This window comes from Blennius ocellaris (assembly GCF_963422515.1).
Source record: "Blennius ocellaris genome assembly, chromosome: 12".
Taxonomy (NCBI): Eukaryota; Metazoa; Chordata; class Actinopteri; order Blenniiformes; family Blenniidae; genus Blennius; species Blennius ocellaris.
The window spans coordinates 2,898,687-2,912,811 of NC_137661.1; the positions used below are offsets into that span (position 1 = coordinate 2,898,687).

Below are 14,125 nucleotides of genomic sequence, written 5' to 3' on the forward strand. Positions count from 1 at the left end.
AGTTTGATTTTTTTTTGGTGGTCTGGGGTGTTTTTTTGTTTTTTTTTACATGGACAAACTGACAAACCAACAGATTTGTTACATATTTATTGAATTAAAATGATTAAAACATTTGAGCACAAGGCACATTGAATAAATGCTTAACACAAGTTGAGTTTTGTTATATTTTCATTTCTTTTAAAGGTCCCATATTAAACAGTTTTTCAATAACTTGACAAGGCGTCAGGTCAGACATTGTAGTCAAACTCTCAAATCCAGCCTTGGTTCTGAACATGAGCTCATCTTAAAGTCCCTCCAGTGGTTCTACTGAGAACAGGCTGGTTCTACTGCTGGTGAAGTAAAAATATTGTCTGAATGTTGTTAGTTACTACAAAGCAGCCAACGCTGGTTCCTGTGAACTAACAGTAAACGTTACTATAGAATGCATCTATTCAGTACATCAGGCAGAGCGCCACTCCGAGGAGGCGAGGTCATTTCCCTGTTTGACATCATGAAGGGAGAATGTGGAAGGGCCTCTATGAACACACGTTCCCTAAACAGTGGAGGAGGTGACAGGCGTTCCCCAAACTCAGGCTATAGAGACACTGGTGCTTGTAGAAAAACATTGAGCAAAGTTGACATAATATGGGACCTTTAAAATGTTTTGCATGCATGTTTAATAAGGTAGAAAATACAAACTCATTTGACTTAAAATAAGGCTAATATTCACCCTCAATATTACACCACTGCAAAGCCCTTAAATGCATCTGATAAAAGTACCCCCCCCCCCCCCCCCCCTCCTGAGCTGTCTACACAAAACAAAGAATAGTTGATCCAAACGGGGAAGAGGCTATTCTCTAATAAGGCACAAAGTGAACACAAAGCCACTGAAAAAAATGGCCCAACGTCTTACATTTAATGGTCCTGCAGTACTAAAGACCTGCTCAAGGAAATAAGGAGTAAATTGTGTAGGTAGTCTGGTGACTCAATGTTTGGAACACCTAACTGGCGGTACGACGGCGGCTCAGCTGCTGGCCAGCGACTGATGGATGGGCGGCTGGAAGCACCGTACGTGTTCCACCGGCATGTTCTCTCCGTCACCAGACTTCAGGTACTTGTTGAGGATGGCGAAGATCTCATTGTTGAGCATCTGGAATTTGCGGATTCTGTCAACCATCTTCTTGAGAGGCTGGAGGAGAAACAGCACATGGCAGCAGTGAGTCTCATGGCAAAGAAACAGGATTTACGCCCCGAAGGGAGCAAGAAACTGCAGTGCTGTGGAATTCCCTCGCTGGCCCAGATCACACCACAATCACATCCTTGAGTTTAGGGTTAGCATTTGTGGTTATTTTGTCCTTAAATGTTTCCATCCACTCGTTGCTTCACAGACTTTAAAAGGAAAGTATTTGTTTACTCTGAACAGTGAGAGAGTTCTTGTTCTTGATAATGCTGGATAAAGGCCAGCAGTTTGGTTTGATGTGACCTTCAGTGACTATCTGGAGTTCAGATTCCAGGCTGAGGAGCTCTGAGCAGAACCAAACATCGTTTAAAAAAATGAAAAATAGAATCTGAAGCATTTCTCAAAACTCTTGACTGTTTCCTGTACGTGCAGGTTGCAGAGCGACGTGTTCTCCAACCGTTTCATTACGTAGTTGCAGGGCTGGTATTGTCTCAGTGTTCAGAGCTCATGTCGCTGAAACCAGATAGACCCGAGACACCAGACAGAGAAAAGACAGAAACCACTTACTCACAAGTATTCAAATTAGTCTGCAGACATCAGTTCTGATGATGAATGCAAAAATTCCAAAAAGTACCAATAAGCTTCTTTAATGTGCATTTTTATCTCTACTGACAGTAGCTTTTTAACTTATTCTTTTAATGTGTACTGATGTGTGTTTAGTGATATCTAGCTCACACTGGACGTCCGTATTTCCCCAACTGGGGATGAATAAACGCCTTGCACTGCTACCTTACCGTGGTGGGGGAGTTTGAGCACCTGAATGGTTCTAGGAGCTATGCTGTCGGGGGTTTATGCCCCCAGTAGGGTCTCAAGGCAAACAGGTCCTTACTCACGCTTCAAGACTAAAAGCAGTTCAACACACCCCTATGAACACGCATCAGAGGAGAGCAGGGACGTCGCCCGGTGAGGCGCAGCCGGGGCCTCACCCTTGAGCCTCACCCTGGAGCCTCACCCTGGAGCCTCACCCTGGAGCCAGGCCCAGGGTTGAGGCTTGTACGCGAGCACCTGGTGGCCGGGTTCTTGCCCACGGGACCTGGCCAGCTCAGCCCAAAGGGACGACGCGGGCCCCTCCTCCTCATCCTCCTGTTGGCCCACCACCTACAGAGGCTGCCGTAGGGGTCGGGTGCAGTGTGGATTGGGTGGCAGTTGTCAGCAGGGGCCTCGACGACCCGATCCCCGGACACAGACTCTGGCTTTTGGGACATGGAATGTGACCTCGCTGGGGGGGAAGGAGCCCGAGCTTGTGAGGGAGGCTGAGAGATACCGTCTAGATATAGTCGGGCTCACCTCCACTCACAGCTTGGACTCTGGAACCCAGCTCCTCCACCGGGGCTGGATACTCCACTTCTCTGGAGTTGCCCGCGGTGTAAGGCGGCGGGCTGGAGTGGGCTTGCTTATTGCCCCGCAGCTCAGCCGCCATGTGTTGGAGTTCACCCCGGTGAACAAGAGGGTTGCGTCACTACGCCTACAAGTAGGGGACAGGTCTCTGACTGTTGTCTCGGCCTATGGACCGAACAGCAGCTCAGAGTACCCAACCTTCTTGGAGTCCCTGGGAGGGGTGCTGGATAATGCCCCAACTGGGGACTACATTGTTCTCCTGGGGGACTTCAACACCCACGTGGCCAATGACAGTGAGACCTGGAAGGGGGTGATTGGGAGGAACGGCCTCCCCGATCTGAACCCGAGTGGTGTTCTGTTATTGGACTTATGTGCCAGTCACAGTTTGTCCATAACGAACACCATGATGGAGCACAGGGGGGTCCATAAGTGCACGTGGCACCAGGACACCCTAGGCCGGAGGTCAATGATAGACTTTGTGGTCGTGTCATCTGATCTCTGGCCGTGTGTCTTGGACACTCGGGTAAAGAGAGGGGCAGAGCTGTCAACTGATCACCACCTGGTGGTGAGTTGGATGCGCTGCACCAGGAGGAGGCCGGACAGACTCGTTGTTAGATCACCTGACTCCTGAGGCAGCTGACAGGTACCGTTTTCCCCAGAAAAAACACGTTTTAGAAAGAAGAGGCGTTGGTTCGTCATGACAACTGTTTTGATTTTTGGATTCCTGCCCGCTTCCGGTCCGGCACCAGTACCTCACCTAGTTTTCTGACTGGCTGTGCGTCAGGTCAACAGGCTGGTAGGGTCTTCCCCTCGGAGGAAACCACACAGTGAGAACTCTGGCCGAAACAATCCATCATGTTGAATATCCCGACCTCAGAGCGGTCCTGACGTGACCAGTCTGAACACACCACATGGCAGGAATATCTGATCACATGACCGTTTTAAAAGGCAGCAGCGTCACTGGTCCAGTGGTTCAATCCATGTTGAAGTGCAGATATAACTACAAGACTAACTACTAGATCGTTTTAAAATTATGTCGATAGCACAAATAAGAGATATGAGGAAAACTGTGTCCGTGTTTTTCCGCAACATTTTAGTGTGAGAAGCTTTGCAGTCAGCAGCCTCGCTGATCTGGTCCTGAGGGGAGCAGGTCTCAACCTGGAGGACTCCAGGACTCCAGGAGGACGCTCACTCTATACTCCAGGATTCCAGGAGGACACTCACTCTGTACTCCAGGAGTCCAGGAGGACACTCACTCTATACTCCAGGAGTCCAGGAGGACACTCACTCTATACTCCAGGACTCCAGGAGGACACTCACTCTATACTCCAGGACTCCAGGAGGACACTCACTCTATACTCCAGGACTCCAGGAGGACACTCACTCTATACTCCAGGACTCCAGGAGGACACTCACTCTATACTCCAGGACTCCAGGAGGACACTCACTCTATACTCCAGGACTCCAGGAGGACACTCACTCTATACTCCAGGACTCCAGGAGGACACTCACTCTATACTCCAGGACTCCAGGAGGACACTCACTCTATACTCCAGGACTCCAGGAGGACACTCACTCCAAAGGACCTTTTCCTCTTGTTTTGTGCCACTGATTCAGTAAAAACTATCTACATCAACAACAATAAAAATGCTGCAGCACAGATGCAGTAGGTGTCCTCCAGACCAGGACAGGAGTCCTCCAGACCAGGACAGGTGTCCCCCAGACCAGGACAGGAGTCCTCCAGACCAGGACAGCTGTCCCCCACACCACATCCTGTCCCCATCATTCCAACTCCACCACAACAGCCTGAGGCTCAAATGTAAACATTGCCTGCAGGAACACAACAAAAGGAAAGACACTCCATGGAAATGTCCTTCCTGTGACGTGTCCCTCTGTGTTGTGTTGGACACAATCTGTTTTTTTGAGTGGCACAAATCATTTGTCTTCTCCTGACATTATATGTGTGACCTTTTGTAAATAGCTTTATAAAAGCGCCTGAGGCAGTGCTTCTGTTTCCCTGTAAATATCTGTATATAATTGTTTTTTCAGTCCTGTTTTGATACATTTTAGTTAATTATAGTTTAGATTTACTTTACAAGTAAACTAAACGATTCGTTAACCATGTCTGTGAATTTTATCATCAATACGTCTGTTATTCTCAACCAAATTTGTAGTTTTATGGTGTTTTAAGATCCACTGTTAATAAAGTGTGCCAAACTGAACACAATACTTCAGAGCTGCATTTATGAGGTTGTTCTGAACAAAATGGCAATAAGGCAAAGTTTATAGATGTTATATTTGAGATATAAAGGAAAAATCAATTGTAGTGAAAAACGGCACAAAAGGCTTCAGGCCAGCAGGTTAAGATTGTCAGAAGGAGAATCGGGGCCAAAGTTGGAATAATCATCCTGTCGTGTGAACCGGACTTCAGGTTTCCTTCAGCTCGCCTCTATTTCAGTTTGTATGATATTTAAAGTTACTTGGTGAACTTGTTTCATAACGTGTATTAGACAAGACAGAGCTGAAAACGACTCGTGTCTCGTCGATCACTGCCTCCACTACGGTCGGGTTCTTATTTTTATTTTTTTCCCCGTCTGCTTGCTCTCAGTGTGGCTGCTGGTGTAAAGTCAGTTGAAAACTTTACTCGTACTGAACTTTTGAGAAGAAGACAGTGAACAAGGCTGACATGTTATTTCCTGTTTACCACCACTGGATGTTTACATGAATCACCAGGTCATTACAAAATAAAGTCTAACACACCACTTACACACATATAGCTGAACACACAAAGTAGCCTATATTAATGTTTATTGTACATGGCTGTTCATAAAATAAATATAATATAAATATTACATATTAAGCTTTATATACTGTATCTAGTTTTTTATATATATAAAACATTGAATCTCAATTCTGAGGCTGTTCTGTAAATAGTTATCAAATAAACAATAAATAAAGCCACTTCTGATCAATCATATCAATTTCAGACTTAAATAATGTATTGATTTAAGCCCCACCCAGTTCCACTTGAGCCCCGCCCACTCCCAGTTCAGACACGGATACAGATCATTTAGAGCAGGAGTGTCAAACTCCGGTCCTGGAGGGCCGAAGCTCTGCAGGTTCTCCAGGTCTCCTCCAGGTGGTTCTCCACCTCACCTCCTTCAGCACCAAGCCAGAGAACCAGCTGCTCATTGTGTGGAAGCAGGGAGACGTGGAGAACCTGCAGGGCTGCAGCCCTCCAGGACCGGAGGTCAACACGTGTGATTTAGACGGTTAAACACACAGAAGACAGTGGTGGACTTGCTCGTCCCTACTGGATAGCATGTGTATTCCTACAGTGCACCACAGCTTCACACTGCCAGTGGAGTAAAGGTTTGTGGCGGCTGTGACAAGCCGCCATCTTCCCACGACTCACCACACTCTTGATGACCTCGTCCTTGCCGTCGTGCTTCTGCACCTTGAGGAGGTGGTAGCTGAAGTCCAGGACGTCGAAGCGTCTCTGCTGGCCCAGGAGGGCGATGATCATGCAGCCAGCCCAGTGGAGGCCGTCTCCGAAACACTGCCTGCAGAGCAGCAGGCCAGTCAGGGGACAGGGGGACAGGGGGCAGAGGGACAGAGGGCAGGGGGACAGAGGGACAGAGGGCAGGGGGACAGAGGGACAGGGGGCAGAGGGTCAGAGGGACAGAGGGACAGAGGGCAGGGGGACAGAGGGACAGGGGGCAGAGGGTCAGAGGGTCAGAGGGACAGGGGCAGAGGGACATGGGGACAGTGGGACAGGGTGCAGAGGGCAGGGGGACAGAGGGGCAGAGGGACAGGGGGTCAGGGGGACAGAGGGACAGGGGGCAGAGGGACAGAGGGCAGGGGGACAATGGGACAGGGGGGCAGAGGGACAGAGGGCAGGGGGACAATGGGACAGGGGGGCAGAGGGACAGAGGGACAGGGGGACAATGGGACAGGGGGGCAGGGGGACAGGGGGACAGGGGGACAGAGGGACATGGGGCAGAGGGACAGGGGGACAGAGGGACAATGGGACAGGGGGACAGAGGGACAGGGGGCAGAGGGACAGAGGGCAGGGGGACAGGGGGCAGGGGGACAGAGGGACAGGGGGCAGAGGGACAGGGGGCAGAGGGACAGAGGGACAGGGGGCAGAGGGACAGGGGGCAGAGGGACAGGGGGACAGAGGGACAGAGGGACAGAGGGACATGGGGACAGGGGGACATGTGGGGTCTCGTCTGAGGTGCAGTGTACTCACTCCACGGTGAACTCGTGGGCGCCCACAGGGATGCAGTACACAAACTGCATGGCGCTCCAGAGGCGGTGGAACTCCACACACTCGTCCACGTGCATCACCCCGTTGCTGGGCAACGGCCCCCGCCAGAGCGAGTCTTCTAGGAAGCCTCGCACCCGGGTGAGGATGACTTCAAACATGGACAGCCCGCAGCACAGCCTCTCCTTGGTCAGGAGGTCGCCCTCACGGGCGATGGCTATTTGCTGGAAGGAGACAGTCCGTGTCACAGTGCCGTCAAACAGTGGAGCCGTTTCAAGCAGCAGCATTAACACACACACACCTTTCCTTTTTAATAAATATTTCATGTACAAATCATCATTTTTTCCCTGCTCTTTGATTTTGAGTGTAATTGGTGGTTGATTGATCCAAACATCAGTGAACATCAGTAGATCTCTTTCTTTTAATGAGCTTTCAAAGGCACCAATATAAATGAGAAGAACACGTTTTATTTTAGTGTTTCGTGAAGCTTTGAAGTTAAAATGTAATCTGACCATCAGGTGAGGATGATTTTCCTTTGTTTGTTATCTATTTGTTTGAATTAATTTGTTAAAGACTTTGTTGTTTGGTGAGAAAGTCTGAGAAAATGCATAACTCCACACATGAAGGCTCTCAAGTTCGAATAAATTCCACTTTTGATTGAACACACGAGAGAAACAATTCACACTAAGCTAACAATATATGTATTGTACAAGACTGTAATTTGCTGCACATTCGAGCTGATTTACAATAGTTGCTTCTGCTGTGTGGAGGAGAAACACACTTTTCTGAACAAAGTGTCGTGCTGCTTTATCTCTCAAAAACACAGCAAGACAAACAAACTGCACCGCATCATTCACTGAGAAATTCAAACAGCAGACTGACATAACCATTCCTATATCATCATTCTTCTCATGATTTCAGACATTCCCTCAGCATGCATGAACTGTGTTATAGCAGGCTGATGTAACAACTAGAATAAGAAGATGACACTCATTTGAGATATGAAGTTCATGTTTTATATGGTCGAACTCAATGTTTTGTACTCTGCATTAGATATTCTCATTGATGTGTTCCACCATGCACCAGTAGAGGGAGCTTTTGCACCAGCAGTATTTGAGCGGGATGATGTGATGGGATTTGGAGGAGTTTCACCTGCGGGGTGCCGAGACGCTCGATCAGGGGAACCAGGTGCAGCGCCGTGTACTTCGCCTCCAAGCGCTTCATCTTGGCATCCAAGCGTTCTCCTTCTATAGTAAAACAATGATTATTTAAATTAGAATGTGTGTCTGAGTCCAGTGTCCTGCTGGAATAAGAAAAGGAAAATTAACTGATTTTACACCAAATAATAGTAACATCAGTGCAGCCATGGTCAATGTAACACACACACACACACACACACATACACACACACACTTTATTCCAGGGTATATGCAGGAATCCTGAGGTTAATTTCAATATCGTTTTAAGACTTTATTAAAAACCTTTCAAAAGAAATGAAGACATCATCACCACCTTAAGTTGTTGTTAGCGACGCATCTTTAACAGTTGTAGTTTCCAATTGAACAGAACTAAGGTAGGCTGTTCCATGTCTCAAGGATTGAGAGCCCCTGACTGGACGCAGTCGTCCTCCCTGAAGAGGACGTGGACATCGAGCTGCTTATTTGTTGTTGACTGATTGACGGACTCTTCAAACATCAACACTTTGTTGATGCCGTCAACAAGCTGCTGATTAAAGTACGGTGCTCACCAGAATCTTATGACGTACCCAGTTTTGTCCTTGCCACAGGTGAACGTCTGAGCAATGTCCGGAAACATGGACTTAAAAAGATCCACAATACCTTCATTTGAGTTCAATGAGTGGTGATGTGCTGCTGTGTTGAGACAAGATAACCTCCACACTGCGTTGGTGGGCCGCGAAGAGCCACCCTAATGTCAGCAGACGATGAAGCAGAGGTCGTGTTGGCTAGCTCACCCATCCTGTTGGCTAGCTCACCCATCCCATTACCAGGTGGTGATGTTGGCTAGTTCAGCCATCACGTTACCAGGTGGTGATGTTGGCTAGCGCAGCCATCACGTTACCAGGTGGTGATGTTGGCTAGTTCAGCCATCACGTTACCAGGTGGTGATGTTGGCTAGTTCAGCCATCACGTTACCAGGTGGTGATGTTGGCTAGCGCAGCCATCACGTTACCAGGTGGTGATGTTGGCTAGCTCAGCCATCACGTTACCAGGTGGTGGTGTTGGCTAGCTCAGCCATCACGTTACCAGGTGGTGATGTTGGCTAGCTCAGCCATCACGTTACCAGGTGGTGATGTTGGCTAGCTCAGCCATCACGTTACCAGGTGGTGTGGTGTTGGCTAGTTCAGCCATCACGTTACCAGGTGGTGATGTTGGCTAGCTCAGCCATCACGTTACCAGGTGGTGATGTTGGCTAGCTCAGCCATCGTGTTGGCTAGCTCAGCCATCCTGTTGGCTAGCTCACCCATCCCATTACCAGGTGGTGATGTTGGCTAGCTCACCCATCCTGTTGGCTAGCTCACCCATCGTGTTGGCTAGCTCAGCCATCCTGTTGGCTAGCTCACCCATCCCATTATCAGGTGGTGATGTTGGCTAGCTCACCCATCGTGTTGATGTTGGCTAGCTCAGCCATCACGTTACCAGGTGGTGATGTTGGCTAGCTCACCCATCGTGTTGGCTAGCTCAGTCATCCCGTTACCAGGTGGTGGTGTTGGCTAGCTCAGTCATCCCGTTACCAGGTGGTGGTGTTGGCTAGCTCAGCCATCACGTTACCAGGTGGTGGTGTTGGCTAGTTCAGCCATCACGTTACCAGGTGGGGGTGTTGGCTAGCGCAGCCATCACGTTACCAGGTGGTGATGTTGGCTAGTTCAGCCATCCCGTTACCAGGTGGTGGTGTTGGCTAGCTCAGCCATCACGTTACCAGGTGGGGGTGTTGGCTAGCTCAGCCATCACGTTACCAGGTGGGGGTGTTGCTGGTGCACCACAGAAAGATGCTATCAACAGCAGTCTTGTGGTTTAGCACCTTGCATATGGGACTTCACTGCATTTATGCCAATCGACGCGACGCTAATCCTTTTCTCACAAAGTGAGCAATAGGTTTCCTGGTTGGTATTCTCCACTGGCTTCATCCAGTCTGAATTCGGCCTCTGGAGTCAGAGAACTTTATCCAGTCTGAATTCGGCCTCTGGAGTCAGAGAACTTTATCCAGTCTGAATGTGGCCTCTGGAGTCAGAGAACTTCATCCAGTCTGAATTCGGCCTCTGGAGTCAGAGAACTTCATCCAGTCTGAATTCGGCCTCTGGAGTCAGAGAACTTCATCCAGTCTGAATTCGGCCTCTGGAGTCAGAGAACTTTATCCAGTCTGAATTCGGCCTCTAGAGCAGGAGTCAGAGAACTTCATCCAGTCTGAATTCGGCCTCTGGAGTCAGAGAATCTACACTTTCCCATTTTGTTTTGTCCTCGTCTCTTTTGGCGGTGGGACATTCGCTGTGACGTGACGACAACCATACTCGTGCGCCGCCGCGAGGTGATCAACTCTGAGAATACAACCGAGTCAAAGCGTATACAAGACATATATACATATAATACCTGATAGAATCGCAAATAAGACTTTTAAGGGTTTTAATTTCCCACATTTGATTTGTCAACTTTTAATACTTTTTAAGACCCCTGTATTATCACCCATATGAGTGAGTGCAGATTTCTGTTGACGGATGTCTGACGCACAATGAACAACCTTCAATAAAATAGAACATCACATTTTCTTGATAAATAATAGTATCCATTACTTATTATCATGCTGTTCAGTCTTTGGAACTCAACAGGACTTCTTCAACAGCGGTGTACATTTACTGAGTCGGCCAATATCACTAACAAATACGGTTTGAAAGGAGTTTGAAGCTTTATATCAGAATGTTTTCTGCACACAGTACACACCACGGACCATGATCAAAAGGTTTCCATCTCGTCACAATGTGATGTTTTTCTTCTTACCCTTGACGTGGACTCTGGGGAGAATGTTCTGGAAAGGTGCAGCATGCAGCAAATCACAGACTTCTTCCTGTGACTAAATAGAAATAATTGCTTCTGATTATATAACAATGAACTTTTGCACTCCAAACCTTGAAAGATGAAAACGGAGTGTGTATTCTCGGTGCTGTGAGGACTAATGGCTCCTACTGTACCAGGCTCTGTTCACTCAGCAGGCAGAACAGGAGGGCATTGCCAACCTCCCGCAGGTTCTGGAAGCACACAGTCTTCAGCTCTGCATACTCCACAATGTCCTTCAGCTGGTGGTGGAAGAACTCCAGAATACCTGAAGCCAGATACAGTGAGGTCACTTCAACTACCATCCCATTGGACACGCACATTCAAACACAAACTCAACATTCAACCTCCAAACAGTGAAGCAACAAACTCTTCCTAAGCTGCACATATGATGTGGGCCCCTCCCAGGTCTCCCTACCTGGGGAGCCATACTCGTGGCGGGGAAGCCTGCAGATCTTGGGCATCACCTCCATCAGGGTCTTCACGTACTGCATGATGGTGCCCTGAAGCTGCAGGAAGACAAGTGTTGATGAGGAACAGCAGAAAACTGAAGAGTGGCGCCTTGCTATCGTTGGTGTTCTGGTCCCAGCTGGTCCACTTCGTCTCTCCCCTTGACTGCAGAGGTGGCAAGTAACCAAGTACAAGTACTCCGTTACTGTACTTAAGTAGATTTCAGGTACTTGCACTTTTAGAAGTATTTATTTCTCTAATGAATTTTTACTTTTACTCCATTACATTTCAACATAAATATCGGTACTTTCTACTCCTTACATTTCCCAAATAGGCTTGTTACTTCATATATATAGCGTATATATTTTAATATATACACTATATAGAATCGTGCAATAGAAATACTTTTTACTTTTAAAAGTACTTTTGAGTACATTTTAGAGCCTGTACTTTTTACTTTTACTTGAGTAGATATTTGGATCAGTACTTTTTACTTTTACTCAAGTGGTTTGTTTTACATAAGTATTTCACTTTTACTCAAGTAAAGAATCGGAGTACTTTTGCCACCTCTGGAGATGCTGGTGACCCAGCCTCTTGCAGAGCGTCCAGCTCCTCCCAGACTCACCAGCCTCTTGCAGAGCGTCCAGCTCCTCCCAGACTCACCAGGCTCTTGCAGAGCGTCCAGCTCCCCCCAGACTCACCAGCCTCTTGCAGAGCGTCCAGCTCCTCCCAGACTCACCAGCCTCTTGCAGAGCGTCCAGCTCCTCCCAGACTCACCAGGCTCTTGCAGAGCGTCCAGCTCCCCCCAGACTCACCAGGCTCTTGCAGAGCGTCCAGCTCCTCCCAGACTCACCAGCCTCTTGCAGAGCGTCCAGCTCCCCCCAGACTCACCAGCCTCTTGCAGAGCGTCCAGCTCCTCCCAGACTCACCAGGCTCTTGACGACCTTCAGCAGCTCCTCCATCACCACGGCGATGCCTTGGTAGCCCAACAGCCGGCACATGACTTTGATGTGTGGGGGGCCCAGGAAATTCCTGTAGGAGCCAAATGTGCTGCTGTACGCCAGGTTCAAGGTCTGCATGCAGAGAAAGACAGGGGACAGACAGTTTATTTTTAATCTGCTGCAGACCAGTAATGATAAGGTGATATTGCGGCCAGGAGATGGAGACACCTCTCGAGAAATTAACTACTCAATACGTAGTGATTTTGAAAGTTGGTTGAAAACCAAAGGTCTTAATAGTGAAAGCACAATAACAGAATACATGGTACTATGGCCAGTTTAATGCAAAACACAATTTAATCTAAATTCTAGTAAGCAATTATAGCTATCTCTTAATCACTTCTTTGCTGTGTGAAACATCCAAACCACAGATTCTAAAACTGAAAATTAAATTGCATGAGATATTAAAAAAGCATAAATAAAAGAAGTACTATCAATCCTATATTTGTGTGTTGGACTGCTTCGTCAGGTTCAAGCACTCTTGCGATAAGACTTGCTGCTATAAAAACACACGGGACTTGGTGTTCTGTGGCAAAGAGAGGAAATGCAACTGCTTTGCTTCTGTTTTTCATGTGTCCTTGGTGAACTGAGCACAGCTCATCAGCAAACGTCTGCAGCCGTGTGATCAGGCGGCTCTCAGGTGACACACTGGAAGAAGTGCTGACCAAACATAATACGCTTCAGAGGAACGTCAATACTTAAAGTTGTATATAACTACTGCACAGAATCTGATCTTATGACGGTCTCACCTCAAGTGTGTCATAATGGTGTCAAGATGTTCTTCACGGGGGAACTCACTGCAGTATGTCTTTATACATCGTTTTAAAGGCTGCCGCTCATTTAACAAGCAAGTATTTAATGGCGGCAGCAGCAGTGCCACTTCACAATGATCTTTCTCTTCCATGTTGATGTTTGTCGGAGTGCTTCATTGGAACGTGAGGCGCCGCACTAGAACATTTCTCTGGGAGCCAATCGTTCCAGTAAATGATACGCTAATCCGTCCATCAGTTGTTGCGGGACACAGCTGAGCCAATGACTGGACAGATGGAGGGAACAACTAATGCTCACCAAAGACCCGCTGCAGTGGAAGTCACTGTACAAAGTGGTGAACCACGTCACCGACCCTCACAACAACCATCAGAGTGAAGAACAGTACGGGACAGACGTTTAATCCAGCCATGAAAGAAAACATGTGGAAACAGAAATAAAACAAACAGCAGACTACAGATTCTCTCTCTCTCCCTCCCTCCCTCCCTCCCTCCCTCCCTCCCTCTGAGCTGCCGGTGCCTCTTTGCTCCAGCGTCACTCCTGTCTGAGAGCTGAGGTTGCAGCAGCCGGCGTCAGAGCTCCTGATGGAAGAGACGGTGATGTCAGCGATGAGCAGTAGCAGTGGATCCTCTGCCTGAAGCTCTCCTGACTGCACACCCCCCAGGTGCCACACTCCACTACCAGTAAGTATTGCTGCTATACATTTCCATCAATATTCCAACAAGAGGCCTTTCTTGTTGGACAGACAACAGTTTTAGTTGATGCAGGTTGCAGCCAACACAACAAGAAGTTCAAAGAACATTTTAAATGACATTTTTTGTTCGGGCCAAAATATCCCCCACCTGACGACCACACCTCTGCATCGGTGTTAAGGAAAGAAGACAAAGTCAAAACATAATTTCCTTTACACTATTAGTAACTTGGAACTATGGAAAGTATTAAAAAAGAAAGAAAGAAAAAAAAATTCACCACAGATTATATTGTCTGCTATGTATCTCCTCTTCCATGTGGTGCAGGATTT

At 47.8% G+C, this 14,125-nt stretch overlaps 1 protein-coding gene across 2 annotated transcripts in view; it reads right to left on the bottom strand.

Moving 5' to 3' along the window:
• Positions 1–71: 71 nt before the first annotated feature.
• The window catches only part of cyfip1 (cytoplasmic FMR1 interacting protein 1), a 58,719-nt gene continuing 44,665 nt past the window's right edge, over positions 72–14,125 (bottom strand). For both annotated transcript variants that reach the window (XM_080506126.1, XM_080506127.1), the window contains 8 exons: positions 12,268–12,411; positions 11,307–11,397; positions 11,026–11,156; positions 10,835–10,907; positions 7,977–8,071; positions 6,810–7,048; positions 5,973–6,120; positions 72–1,168 (listed from right to left, as the gene is read on the bottom strand). In XM_080506126.1, coding sequence (XP_080362252.1) covers positions 1,004–1,168; positions 5,973–6,120; positions 6,810–7,048; positions 7,977–8,071; positions 10,835–10,907; positions 11,026–11,156; positions 11,307–11,397; positions 12,268–12,411 — 1,086 coding nt within the window. In that variant the 3' untranslated portion in view covers positions 72–1,003. The remainder of the gene's footprint in view (positions 1,169–5,972; positions 6,121–6,809; positions 7,049–7,976; positions 8,072–10,834; positions 10,908–11,025; positions 11,157–11,306; positions 11,398–12,267; positions 12,412–14,125) is intronic.